The following is a 14,947-nucleotide window of genomic DNA, read 5'->3' as shown; positions in this document are numbered from 1 at the left end:
AGTGTGTTTTTATGACAAATTCAGTCCAATTTTTAGGATATGTGGTTTCTAAGGATGGTCTCGTTGACAAAAACAATATTGAAGCTATTGAGCAGTGGCCGCAACCTACTTCCATTACTGCGGTGCGCAACTTTCATGGGCTGGTATCCTTTTACCGACGCTTTATGAAGGGCACTAAATTCATCTGGACAGCTGATGCTGAATCCGCCTTCCTTGAAATTAAGCGTCGATTAACTACAGCGCCACTTCTCATACTTCCAGATTTCTCTCTATCATTTGAGCTACATTGTGATGCATCCAAAACTGGAATTGGGGCTGTTCTAAGCCAATCTAGTCGCCCAGTTGCATATTTCAGCGAGAAATTGTCTGCTTCCAAACTTCGATACAGCACCTACGATGTGGAGTTTTATGCAATTTTTCAAGCGGTGAAACACTGACGCCACTATCTTTTCCACCGTGAATTTGTCCTCTTCACTGATCATGATGCTCTTAAATACCTTGGTAACCAACCAAAGCTCTCTGAGCGTCACGCTTCATGGCTTGCTTACTTGGAGCAGTTCACCTTTGTAATCAAACATAAAGCGGGTGTTTCTAATAGGGTGGCTGATGCTCTAAGTCGCCGTCACAATTTCCTTGCTGAAATACGAGTCACAGTCCCAGGTTTTGATTCGCTTATGGATCTCTATGCTATTGACCCTTTCTTTGCCAAAGTTTTGTTAAAAATACAGAATGATGAGCGTACTGATTTCTTATTACAAGATGGATTTCTTTTTCGTGGTTTGCAACTATGTATTCCTGTGAGCAGCCTGCGTTTGAAAATCATTCAGGAATTGCACAATGAGGATCATGTCGGTCATGATCGAACTCTCCATCTTGTTTCTAGCTCATATTTTTTGGCCATCTATGCGCAAGGAAGTTGATCGCTTTGTCGCACGTTGTCATGTCTGTCAGATGGCTAAAGGATTTTCTACTAATGCTGGTTTATACCTTCCTCTTCCTATTCCTACTTAGCCTTGGACAGATATCAGCATGGACTTCGTGCTTGGCCTCCCACGTACCCAGCGTGGCAGTGACTCAATTTTTGTTGTGGTTGATCGCTTCTCCAAAATGGCGCACTTCATACCCTGTAAACGCACCTCTAATGCTGTTAATGTAGCCCAACTTTTCTTTCGCGAGATCTACCGCTTACACGGGTTGCCATCCTCCATTGTTTCTGACCGTGATTCTCGTTTCCTCAGTCACTTTTGGCGTAGTCTATGGCGTTCGGCAAACACTACCCTCAACTTCAGTAGTGCTTATCACCCACAAACCGACAGTCAAACTGAAGTGGTCAATCGCTCCTTAGGCAACTTGCTACGGAGTTTGGTTGGTGACAATATTAAATCCTAGGACGTCAAGTTTTTTCAAGCAAAATTTGCTCACAACCATGCCGTTAATCGCAGCACTGGCTACAGTCCGTTCGAGGTTATTTATGGCTTGGCTCCTCGTGGTCCCCTTGATCTGTTGACACTTCCCTGCAAGGTGCGCCCCTGTGCCACAACAGTTGAGTTTATGGACCAACTTCGTCAGATACACCAACAAACACACTCCCAACTAATTGCGTCCACTGCAAAATACAAGTTGCATGCGTCAGAAATGCCGCACAGTTGAATTCTCTGTTGGTGACTCTGTCTGGGCAATTTTGACAAGAGATCGTTTTCCTACTCATGAGTATAACAAGCTTGCTGCTCGCAAAATTGGCCCGCTGGAAATTATTGAAAAGATCAACCAAAATGCTTATCGTTTGCAGCTTCCAAGTCATATTCACACTTCAGATGTCTTCAATGTCAAGCACCTTATACCGTACTCTATTGATGTGTCCTCTTCCGCAGATGAGATGGCTTCTGATTCGAGGGCGAATCTTTTCCACCCCGGAGAGGATGATGTAGTGCAAGATCCAATTACAACAAAAGCCCACACTTCAAAATAGCAGTTTTTATTTTAACCTAAATTTTGGGGTATTTTTGTAATTTCGTTTGTTTTGTTTCTTCATTAGGATTTCATTAACACTATTTATATTTGTTTTGCCGTCATAACAAGGAGAGATCTTTTTACGTAATAAAATTTGAGAATTCTCTCAATTTCGTGCTATCAATTTCTCGGGTATTCTTAGAATCAACGAGGTTTTAATACTTTGTGTCATTCCATCACATACGCTGCATCAATTTTTAAAAGCATTCTTTCTCTTTATTATTGTTTCTTAAGTTCATGCAACTATATACAAATATAATTTATTTATTTTTACAATAACAAACTCGTAACATTTCATTAATCATAAAGAAATAGAACATGGTATAGACTTAAAATGTGGTGACTGACATACAATTTTGACGTTCTTGCTAGAGTATTAACACCCGTGCTAGTATACTTATGAGTTATGACATAAGAATATGATTTATGTTGTTTATGTAGTGCTGTACATATTCTAAACATCTACCAGTTCCAAACTGTATTTCCCATCTTACTGATTAGTGGCACAAAAATGTCACATGTTAGAGATAGTAAATCAAGGATTTGGATTTAACGCAGTTATTGCATGCTCAGTAACTGTTGTTGGCCGTCCGATCAAATTTTAAGGACTTACCGTAATAAACTATTAAATTTATGTTGTATAAATTTGAACCATTGGATCATAAATTGACGACCTAGATCGACTACTGCACGCAACTACTACAGCAGTCGATCCAAAACCATAAATCAAGCATAAAAAATCATCCTGCAAGAGATAGTAAAACCTGAATCAAGTACTTTGATCACATCTATTTTTATACAATAAAAACCTATAATACCTTTACATAATAATGAATGAAAAAATAGTTAATCCATTTAAGAACACCAAATATTACTACAAAAGAAACACACAAAAACACTAAATTAATTACTTAAACAACAACAAAATCAATCCCTATTAGTTAACTACTAGTAGTGATGTTAGTATATGAGATTTTATAAATAACCGAAAGAGGAATGTTAACAACATGACCTTGATCACCAAACAAACCAATTTTTCCAAAGCTGGCAACAGAATTATTCGTGGTCGCATTCAAGATCACAGACAAGACTTGCTTTTCGCCGTTGCCGATAGAAAAGTGTGTTGGAGTTACTTTCACTGAAACACCAAAAGGAGCATTCCAACCAACACTGTAAGTTTCATTGTTTTCAGCAATGTTTTGAACTGTCCTTTGCACAATTGTGGATTGGTTTAGCTTTGCTAGAGTGATTGACGGCAAGTTTAGATTAGGACCATATAGAGTTGAGTTATAAAGTAAACAGTTTTGACCGGTGTAGTTTAGTACCACAGGCGCTGAACCGTTGATACCGCATAAAAATGACATGTAATCGTCATAACCTACAAACAACATATTCCATACTCAGAAGCCAAGTTCATTACAATTGTAGCATAATTTGCATGGCATTTTTGTATAATGAAACATGATAACTTTCATTGAAATGTGATTATTGAAATGCCTGAGTGACTTACTGGTATCAAAGATTAAACCCGGATTCAATGCTCCAGTTGCATTCACAAAACCACTTCCCATGTCAAAAGGAGTAGCCGGAGTTTGGCTTAGATCTGGGAAAGCGTATGAACGCTGAGCCATTATTGGTCCGCCACTCTTGTCATTCTGAGAAGCAGTAGTCGAAAGTGCAGAAGCAATGGCTGCAGGACTAAAATTCGGGAACTTTTGTTTAATAAGCGCAGCAAGACCTGCAATATGTGGTGCAGCCATACTTGTGCCCGACATTATTGCAAAATTCTCCCCTGATAATATTCACATTTCAAATTAACAACATACACAAAAAATCGTAAGATACATCGTTATATTAAAAGAATGTTATTATGTTAAAAATATGAGCAAACACTCATTTCGGTCCCTAAATGTGTTAAATTGTGCCACTATGTAATTTGATGGACCAAACTAACTAATGAAACACAAAACTAACAAACGTAAAAAAACACGTTTGAGGACCACATTTGATGGTTATTTTGCAATTTTGGTTAATTCATAATGTTCACTCTAAAAAAACTTATGTAGTTACAAACCTTGAAATTCAACTGAGTCAGTGCCAAGAGAACTCCATGCTGCCCATATAAAATTTCCAGGAGCTAACAAATTGGGTTTTAAAATGTCTGCTTGGCGAGGAAGACTATCCGCTGGATCCGGTCCTCTGGCAGAGTAATACATAACCTTTGGTGCAGTGTTACTGTAATTTGCTTTTAGTCCACCACAGATTGCAGCAACAGCCCCGAATTTAACAACTTTCTTCGAAACCGTATCTATTTCCAACGACGAATTGTAGTATTGCATTAAAATCTGATCAGTTGAAACGAAAATTAAACTGTCAGCAATCAGATCATTCCTCACATGAGAGAGAGAGAGAGAGAGAGAGAGAGAGAGAGAGAGAGAGAGTAATGGAGAATTCACCTTTGAGTCATTTGTAGATGGAATTATTATGCCAGGCATTTTTATTGCAACCGGATTAAGTTGAAAACCAATCACATAAGGATCCATATAGAAGACAACACCAGCTGCACTAGCGTTCTGGGCTGTTTCTGTCGCTCGTTTGATCGTGGAAATGCCAAGCACAAATCGAATTGAGTAGCTGCAGATCAGAAGATTCCCTTTGATCAAATCGCGATTGTACTTGCTTGCATCTTGACACTCACCAACATACATGTCATCAGAGACCGATGTATCATTGCTCAAAGCATCGTGTGCATGAATTAGTTTGTAAAGTTTGTTTTCATCTGTGCTAGCTGATGATGAAAATAATAAAAGAAAAATAACAAAATCGGTCGTAAATCAGACTCCGTAGATATATTGGTACTGAATAAATAATAATTGCATATAAAAAAATTATGTATAAATACACTTTTTTATATCTCGCAATTTTTACTGATTGACGACTTTAGTCCCCCTATTTTTATATCTGAAAATAGTCTACCGGTTTAAAAAATTACAGAAATTTTTCCTAGAACTGAACTTTAGATATTAACCATGAATAGAAAAACATAAACTTACGCGCAAGTCCAACTCCAGGTATGGTCACATTATTTCCGAGAGATATTGAGTTACTATAAAGCCGGTCATGAGAGGCAGCACCAACAGTAAGAATCCATGGACTGAAGGAAGACATACTCATTGGTGATGGTCCGGTATTCCCAGCCGCTTGTACTACAAAAATACCAGCCTTTACAGCTGACAACAACGCCATGTCGATAGGATTGAAGAAAGTTGCAACACCAGGCGGACGCCTATTTGGAGTGATCGATAAACTTATTATGTCGACACCATCCTGAGCTGCCTGTAAACAATCATAAATACATACTATTGTTAGACTTAAAGGAAAAGAAAAACTAGGTCCAATTTCAGAAAAATGAGTTGTGAATGCAACATAAAACGAAATTATTTGCACATAATAATAACTTGTCCAATTCAATATCAACGTAGATTAACTGTTTATGTACCTGGTCAATTGCGGCAACAACATCTGCAGCAAATCCTCCAAAGCTCTTGTATAGTGCCTTGTAAACGGCAATGCTGTACAAAATTGAAATGTAATGTAAGTGTGGAAAATCTTGCAATAATTAGAGAAATATGTTTATTTAGGAAATAAATAATATCCCTTCTATTAGTGTACAGATTATTATGATTAGATGAGATCTCCTTTATTCAGTTCCTTCCTTAATTAGCATAGAAACTGTGTATATATTCTATGTACCTCTCAATGTTAATATATATCAGAAATTATACATTCAGCCCTAATTTCTTACATGGTACCAGAGTATCCGTTCTGGGTGCCTCTGTCCGCTGCATGATGAAACCCTAAAAACGCCAGCCTTCATTGCTGTTGCGAATTTCTGTGCATTTTTTAGCACATAGTTTCTTAAACTGCTACTGCAGTTTCTATTGGTGGAATTGGATTTCAAACCATCAATTTTTCCCTTCTTTTATTATACAATGTCTGGATCTGGAACCCCTGAGGAGAAGACCAAATCTGAGACAGGAGATGTCCCTTCTCAAAATCCCGGAGAATTGCAGAATATTCATTCTGCTTACAGGCTGAATGAGAAAAATTATCTCAAATGGTCTCAACTCATTAAAACAATCTTGAAAGGAAAGGGAAAAGTGAAGCATATAATGGATGCTGCACCTAAGGAGAATGATCCCAACTTTACCAAATGGGATGAGGAAGATTCAAGGATCATGGCATGGTTGTGGAACTCCATGGATCCGGACATCAGTGACACGTGCATGTTTCTAAGTACAGCAAAGGAGATTTGGGATGCTATGGAGGAAAGTTATTCCAAAGCCAAAGATGATGCTCAAGTGTATGAAGTAAAGGTGAAAACTTTGGCAGCAAAGCAAGGAAACAGAACTGTCACTGATTATGCCAATCAGCTAAAGGCACTATGGATGGAACTTGATCATTATAGGGTCATAAAGACTCAGTGCTCTGCAGATGCAGCAATTCTGAAGAAGTTCATTGAGCAAGACAGGGTGTATGACTTTCTGGTTGGTTTGAACTCTGAATTTGACCAAGTTAGAATTCAAATATTGGGAAAACAGGAAGTTCCAAGCTTTAATGAAGTGATAGCCATTGTGAGAAGCGAAGAAAGCAGAAGGAGTCTGATGTTAGACACTCCAATAATTGAGAATTCAGCTATGATGGCTGATCTTAACAAAGGAGAGGAGACAACAATGAGTGTTGGCCGAAGAAAGGGAGAATCAACAAATATTGAGAGGAAAGGTGATGATACTCGGTGTACCTATTGTCACAAGCCTCGTCATATTAGGGAAAATTGCTGGAAGTTGCATGGAAAACCACAAAATAGAGATAAAGCATGGGGACACAAAGGGAGCTTCCAAAGAAAAGGAGGATATACCCACATGGCTGCTGAAGGGAATAAATCTGCTGAAACTGTGTACTTTAACCAGGAGGAAATTGAGAAAATGAAGAATTTTTTGAGTAAACTAGAGAAACCATCAGGTTCCAGCTCCTTGGCATATTCAGGTAAACTTTTATCTCTTAATTATGATAAGCTTCCAATTTCTTTTGGATTAAATGTCTCAGATGCATCCTCTAACCACTGTTGGATATTAGACTCCGGAGCCACTGACCACATGACACCTTTACCTCGCCATTTTTGTACCTATTCTCCGTGTCCAAGCAACAAGAAAATTGCCACTGCTGACGGCACTCTTATAACTGTTGCTGGCCAAGGGGATGTCCAAATTAATCATTCAATGACCCTAAAAAATGTTCTCCATATTCCAAAATTAGCTATTAACCTGATATCAATACAGAAACTCACACAAGACTTGTCATGTAATGTTATTTTTCATAACCATGATTGTGTGTTACAGGACAAGATTTCGGGGAGGACGATTGGACATGCTAGAGAATGGAATGGCCTTTACTATCTAGAAGATCCTGATTTATTTTCCAAGAAAGACTTACCGCATTCCCTCAATCCTGTTTTGACAAACAAGGAAAAAATTCTCCTTTATCATTGTCGTTTAGGACATCCTTCCTTCCAAATAATAAAAATGTTATTTCCTTCTTTTTTCTCTAAGTTAGATGTTGAGAGTCTTCATTATGAGGTGAGTGAGCTTGCCAAACACAAGCGTGTATCATTTCCAATGAGCAATAAAATAAGTACTTTTCCTTTTTATCTTGTTCATACTGATGTGTGGGGTCCCTCTAATGTTCCAAATGTGTCTGGTGCTAAGTGGTTTGTAACTTTCATAGATGATTACACCCGTGTCACATGGGTGTTTTTGCTTAAACATAAATCTTAGGTCAGCTCCATTTTTTAAAATTTTCACTCCATGATAAAAAATCAATTTGGCGCTAACATCAACAGACTTAGATCAGATAATGCCAAAGACTATTTCAATAATGTACTTAATTCTTTTTGTCAAAAAGAGGGCATTATCCACGAGTCTTCTTGTGTTAAAACACCACAACAAAATGGAGTGGCGGAAAGGAAAAATGGGCACCTTCTCAATCAGACCCGGGCCCTTTTATTTCAAAATAATGTCCCAAAGTCGTTTTGGGGAGAAGCTGTCCTCACTGCAACTCACCTGATTAATAGGCTACCTACTAGAGTTCTAGAATCAAAAAGTCCTATGGATGCCTTATCCTCCTTCTACCCGTGTCTGTCTACAACAAATAATCTCAAACCAAGAATATTTGGGTGTGTTTCATATGTTCATATTCATAGTACAGATAGGGGAAAACTTGATCCTAGAGCCTTAAAGTGTGTCTTTGTAGGGTACTCTTCTATACAAAAAGGATATAAGTGTTATCACCCCCCATCCAAAAAATTCTTCGTGTCTAGGGATGTTACCTTCAATGAACATGAGAGCTATTTTAGTCAACCTCATCTTCAGGGGGAGAACTTGAGGGAAGATGAGAAAAACCTTTTTTCAGATTTGACATTCGAACCTGCTAGCCAATTTGAGCAGGCTACTCAACCCGAGCGTGTGGACTCTGAAAGTGAAACCAACCATTCCAAACAATCCAGACCTGAAATTGAGGATGTCAGATATGAAAAAAATCTGGTTTATTCTAGAAAACTTAAGGCTGTTCCAGACACTACGCAGGTTCAAGAGTCCACCCATAATCAAGATCCTAATGAGGTAACGATTTCTAATACCCCTTCAGCTTCTGACTTACCAAATGAGTTAACAATTTCTGAGCACCCTTCAGTTTTTGACTTACCAAATGAACCTGCAACAACAAAAAACGATGACCTTCCAATTGCCATTAGAAAAAACCCCAGAGAATGTACTAAGCACCCTCTTTACCCTCTCTCAAATTACCTATCCTTTAAAAATTGCTCACCTGCCCATAGAGCCTTCCTTACAAATTTAAACACCACTTCAACACCTACTACCCTATCTGAGGCTTTATCTGATAGAAAATGGAAGCTTGCCATGGATTTAGAGATGGAAGCTTTACCGAAGAATAATACTTGGGAGTTGGTGACTTTACCAACAGGGAAGAAACCAGTTGGGTGTAAGTGGGTATATACAATCAAATACAAGGCTGATGGTTCAATTGAGAGATATAAAGCAAGGTTGGTAGCCAAGGGTTTCACACAAACTTATGGAGTTGATTACTTGGAAACCTTTGCTCTTGTTGCCAAAATGAACACAGTAAGAGGGATATTATCCTTTGCTGCTAATTATGGCTGGGATTTGCAGCAATTTGATGTAAAAAATGCCTTCTTACATGGGGAACTTGAAGAAGAAATTTATATGGAGTTGCCTCCAGGATATGGTGGAAAAGGTGCTGCCAACACAGTGTGTAAATTGAAAAAGGCCTTGTATGGGCTGAAACAGTCCCCACGGGCATGGTTTGGCAGATTTACGAAAGTTATGACAAGTCTGGGATATAAACAAAGTCAAGGAGATCATACATTGTTTATCAAACACTCAGAGTCAGGGGGAGTAACTGTGTTATTGGTATATGTGGATGACATCATACTAACTGGAAATGATGTTGAGGAGCAGAAAATGTTGGGTCAATGCTTGGCCAATGAATTTGAAATCAAGACTTTGGGGAGGCTGAAATATTTTTTGGGAATTGAGGTAGCTCACTCAAAGAAAGGGATCTTTATATCTCAACAGAAGTATATAACAGATCTACTTAAAGAAACTGGGAAATCAGCTTGCAAACCTGCAAGCACTCCATTGGATTCGAACCTAAAACTTGGGATTGCAGAAGAAGCTGCTGCAGTAGACAAGGAGATGTATCAAAGACTTGTAGGCAGACTTATATACTTATCTCACACTAGGCCAGATATTGCCTATGCAGTGAGTTTAGTCAGCCAATTTATGCACAACCCTAAGGAAAATCATTTACAAGCTGCACTTAGAGTTGTACAGTATCTTAAAGGAACCCCAGGGAGAGGAATTATATTCAAACGAAATGGGAATGTTAGTCTTGAAGCCTATACAGATGCTGACTATGCAGGGTCAATTGTGGATAGAAGGTCAACCACAGGGTATTGTACCTTCCTTGGAGGAAACCTTGTGACTTGGAAGAGTAAGAAACAAAGTGTGGTAACAAGGTCTAGTGCTGAAGCAGAATTTCGAGCCATGGCACAAGGTATATGTGAACTCCTTTGGCTGAAAATCATCCTTGAGGACTTGAAGATAAAGTGGGAGGAACCAATGAAGCTTTATTGTGATAATAAATCTGCAATTAGCATAGCACATAATCCAGTGCAGCATGATAGAACCAAACATATTGAAGCAGATAGACACTTCATCAAAGAAAAGCTTGACAATGGCTTAATATGCACACCATTTGTGTCTTGTCAAAATCAACTTGCAGATGTTCTAACAAAGGGACTAAACAGCCACAATTTTGAAAGGATTATATCCAAGCTGGGAATGGATAACACCTATTCACCAGCTTGAGGGGGAGTGTGGAAAATCTTGCAATAATTAGAAATATGTTTATTTAGGAAATAAATAATATCCCTTCTATTAGTGTACAGATTAGATTATTATGATTAGATGAGATCTCCTTTATTCAGTTCCTTCCTTAATTAGCATAGAAACTTTGTATATATTCTATGTACCTCTCAATGTTAATATATATCAGAAATTATTCATTCAGCCCTAATTTCTTACAGTAAGCCATACGTAAAAATGTAAAGATGAGATGAAATAGATAAACAAACGACTCCATAACATCGTGTATAACTATGGATCCAAGAAATTGTTACAAGTGTTAAAAGCAATGATAATAACACAAAAAACAAAACTTTGGTCACAGTTCCAGATTACTTACTGTGAACGAGGAGCCATCCCACTAGCGTTCCCAAAGTGATGTCCAGCAACAATCACTGGAATCCCATGGTTTCCTGCTGCTACAGATGCGGTATGCCTGCGTAAGATACACATCGAAATGGATATTTAGTTAAAGGAGAAGAAAGTTCAACAAATCAAAGTTTGTGGTGTGGATCAATTAAACGTTACTAATTATGTTGCGATTGTAAGCAGTTTGACAACGCTTTCATTTTCAAGGAATGACTAAAGTCGTTTGAGGCATGGCAATTCCTGAACACAACTCCCAAAAATGATTCTTTTTTATTCCAAAAAGTTGTTGAAGATCCAAGGAACAGAAGAAAACACATAAGAGCTCAAAACTAAAATAAATAGAAACAAGACATAGGTCATCGATGTTGAAATAGAAGAGAGAAAACTTCAAAACCAGATTGAAGATATAGAAAAACAAATCCATAGAAAATTCATATATTAAAGTAGATGACAACAAAAAATTAATATATCCTTATCAAGTTTTCAATTAGAAGATCAATGGAATTAATCAGGATCAACTAGAACCAAACATAATGCCAATTTCAAAATGACAAAAACTCACGTGCCATGGCCATCGCCATCAAAGGGAGAAGCATAGTCTTGAGTCATATTAAATATTCCTCTAGTTATGGCAGATGCTGCAAAATGACGTGCCCCAACAAGTTTCCTATTGCAAGAGCCAGATGGAAAATCACGAGTAACCTCGCAGATACCAGAAAAATGAGCAGGAACAGGATACAGATGGTCAGATTTACTATCACCAAAACTAGGGTGTGTTGGATCTATGCCCGTGTCAACAAACCCGATAACAATTCCTTCTCCAGCTGTTTCAAACCCACCATTTTGAGACCATGCTCCTTGTGGAAGACCTAAAAACTGTGGAGTGTGCGTAGTTGCAGTTCTAACAGAAAAATCCAAAACCACATTGGCCACGTCACTGCTCCTTGATAGTCTCCCTGCCTTCATGATTCAATAAACTCAAAAGTCAAGCATACATTTGTTCAAGTAAATTAAAAAAAAATAAAAAAAAATTATAGAAGTGGCATAGTTGAACCATGTACACCAACACTTCTCAGTAAAGGTGCATGGTGTCCAACACCAACATGACACTCACAAATGTGGTTATATTTAAATTTAATTATTCCATTTTCTCGGTTTATTGCTAGTGTCAACGTGTCAGTGTTGTGTCTAGTGTTCGTGTCGGTGCTTCATAGGTGCTGAAGTCAAATCATAAATAGAAATAAGCATGTACTCCTATAGCTATAGCATGTCTTTACAAAATGTGGACATAATCATGATGCTGAAAATTTTCATCATACCTGCTGTTGGGTAACAAGCACAGCAAATCCATTAATAAGGTAATGGTAGCTATAGAGCTTCAGATATTTTTCTCCTTTCAACACTTTCTTCAACAAAGAATCGTGTACTCGGGTAACATAAGAGCTAAATCTCTTATCTGTCTTTGAAATATTGCCATACCTAAAAACAAAAAGCAGCAACAAAAATCTTGAAATTGCTAAAAGTAAACAAAGGATGATGCAAAATACTGAAAAATTGAAGTATCATTAATAACTATAAGTATTCATTTAAAGCAAACAATACATCAAAATATCATTTATAGATGATAAGCATTAATCAATCATATAATCAATTTTCATCATCTTAGCAAAACAGTGCATATCTTCCACAAGAAGCCTAATGATTTGGGATTTAAAAAAAAAAAAAAACCCAAATAATTGAAAAAGCTAAACATCTTTAATCTGAAAAAAACTAAGAACATAAAATCCAAATCAAATACAACAAAAAATTCAAGACATAGTAAGACAAAACACAAGGTAAAAAGACGAAAGAAAACAGCAAAATAAGCCATAATAAATAATTTTAAACAAAAACCACTAATAAAAATCAAAGCTTTTAGAAGGATAATACCTTGGTTTCTGAAATTGAGTTCTTCCATTATCTTTGAAGCCATTATTTTCATCATTCAAACTTGTCAAATCACCACCATAGTAATGAGAAGTAGGAGCTTGTTTCAAAGTAACAACATAAACAGAAGTAGTAACATTATCCAAACCGTCTTTTTGACACAAACAAGGCACAAAAAACATCAAACAAAACAACAAAAACAACACCAAATGATGTTTCCCCATCAGGGTTTTTAAGGAGACTGAAGATGAACCAGTTGAATTCAAAGCAAACCCAACAAGTATATAGAAGAAAATGAGAAGAATTGTTCACAAACTCACATGCATCATACTCAAGTTCAAGACTTTATAGTTTCTAAACTGATGAAATAGCAATGTGATTTATTTTAGAGAGATAGAAGATGAAGAAGTAAGAAAAGATATAAAGTAAGAAACTTTTGTTGGGTGAGTGAATGAAGAAGAACCCCTTTTGTTAACTTTTGAGTTTAGAGAGAGAGAGAGAGAGAGAGAGAGAGGTGTTGAAGAGGGAATTGGATTCCCTGCAGTCAAATTTTGACCGCAGGTTAATCACAATCATTCATTTTTAAACCTGGGCCACCAAAATTTGCATCTAAAGACTCACAATGCATGAATGCATGAATGCATGGATAATTGAATGCATTGAATCCAGGTCCGTTGAAGAGTTTAGTTTAGTTGAGAATCTGGAAGTAAAGGGGTTGTGTTTGTTCTTCTTGGGTTTTGTGAATTTGAATTAATTTAATTTTTGTTTAATTTAATCATAAAAACAAATAAGAAGAAAAGAAGAAGAAGAAAATAGATTGTGTGAATGAGAAAAAATGAACGTTTAATTTGGATTTATTCAGTTTTGGACAAATTAGGGTCGTTAGTTGTCATTTTTTGTATGTTGCAGTGTTCCCGTGACATGTGTAATGACAACTGCCTTTTTATTTTATTTTTTTATTTTTTACTTTTTGCTGGTTTTTGCTTCTTTATTTTGTGTCTTTTAAAAGGAAAAATGTGTTGAATAATGCTAGCAACACACTCCTTAATAAATACACTTCAACACACTCTTTTTTATTGGTTGAAATTCACATGGGTCCCATAAAAAAATGTGGACCTATATAACTTTGATGGGCCCCATATAAATTTTAACCAATAGAAGAGAGTGTGTTAGAGTGTGTTTGTTAAAGAGTGTGTTGCTAGCACTCCTCAAATGTGTTTTTAATTCTTAAAGCATCTCTGATAAGACCATTTCTAATGATGTAATACCTATTAGGTACTCATGGTATTTATTACGTACTACTATTGGAGCAAAACAGTACCTATTAGGTACCACTTCTCACATAAGAACTCTCTCTCCTCCTGGACCCACCTTACTTTAGATTAAAATATTATTTTTTATGGGACCCACAGATATTTTTGAATTGATGTGGAATAAGCGATGTGTCCACGTGAGACTCAATTAAGTACTCAAAATTAGAGTTCTCCATTATGGATGCTCTAAGAGTATCAAGGATTCAAAGAGAGTATTATATGTTAATGATTCGTACCTTATTTATTTTTATCATCGGAGTTCTATGACGTGACATGGAGGGTATCAAAATTGATGATACGGTACATTATTTAAGGTAAGTATCATCAATTTAATATTACCTTTTTGTTTGTATATCAATTTAAATAACTTCTAAATTAAATAAATATAGAAGGATCACTTGTTAGTAATATAGTATACCCAACGTAGTATTATCATCGGAACAAAATACGTATAAGTTGCATAAATATTACATGACATTGTAGGGTTCATTTGTTAGGAATGTGTGAAGCATATACCTAAAGCGATATACTATTTGAAATGCTCTTACTAAGTTGTTTTTTTTTTAATTTAATCTCTTGTTTATTTTACGGGTGATTTTAGTCCTCATCATATCATATTTTATAATAATAATTTCTATTTTGAATTTATTTTATAAAAAAAATAGATATTTTAATCACAACTTTAACTTGTGTTTTGGAAGGCTCGAACAGACAATTGTATTTAAAAATTTAGGAGTGTGTATATCATCCACTATGACCAAATTGATTCCTCCCAAAGACTTAATTGTCCTGTGAAGTCTTTCTTATTTGATTGATGATAATTGATTA

The 14,947-nt window shown here is 36.6% G+C and overlaps 1 protein-coding gene across 1 annotated transcript; it reads right to left on the bottom strand.

Annotated features, from left to right (window-relative positions):
- Nucleotides 1–2,766: 2,766 nt before the first annotated feature.
- On the bottom strand, nucleotides 2,767–13,751 carry LOC123883693 (subtilisin-like protease SBT2.2). The gene is made up of 10 exons (XM_045932598.1): nucleotides 12,810–13,751; nucleotides 12,200–12,359; nucleotides 11,443–11,840; nucleotides 10,852–10,947; nucleotides 5,510–5,582; nucleotides 5,064–5,346; nucleotides 4,467–4,798; nucleotides 4,085–4,355; nucleotides 3,521–3,802; nucleotides 2,767–3,388 (listed from the first exon to the last, which is right to left on the bottom strand). Exons 1-10 carry the CDS (start codon nucleotides 13,028–13,030, stop codon nucleotides 2,952–2,954), a joined length of 2,553 nt encoding a protein of 850 aa, XP_045788554.1. The 5' UTR covers nucleotides 13,031–13,751; the 3' UTR covers nucleotides 2,767–2,951.
- Between the last annotated feature and the right edge of the window lie 1,196 nt (nucleotides 13,752–14,947).

Source organism: Trifolium pratense, linkage group LG5 (genome assembly GCF_020283565.1).
Source record: "Trifolium pratense cultivar HEN17-A07 linkage group LG5, ARS_RC_1.1, whole genome shotgun sequence".
Classification (NCBI taxonomy): Eukaryota; Viridiplantae; Streptophyta; class Magnoliopsida; order Fabales; family Fabaceae; genus Trifolium; species Trifolium pratense.
Note: the sequence above shows the minus strand (reverse complement) of the source record. Positions and strands in the feature narration are given on the sequence as shown.

Coding starts and splice junctions, on each gene's coding strand:
- LOC123883693 (XM_045932598.1), bottom strand. CDS start 13,030: ATGGGGAAACATCATTTGGTGTTGTTTTTGTTGTTTTGTTTGATGTTT. Junction 11,841..12,199: donor TGCTTGTTACCCAACAGCAG/GTATGATGAAAA, acceptor TGAATCATGAAG/GCAGGGAGACTATCAAGGAG. Junction 5,583..10,851: donor GGGATGGCTCCTCGTTCACA/GTAAGTAATCTG, acceptor AATTTTGTACAG/CATTGCCGTTTACAAGGCAC.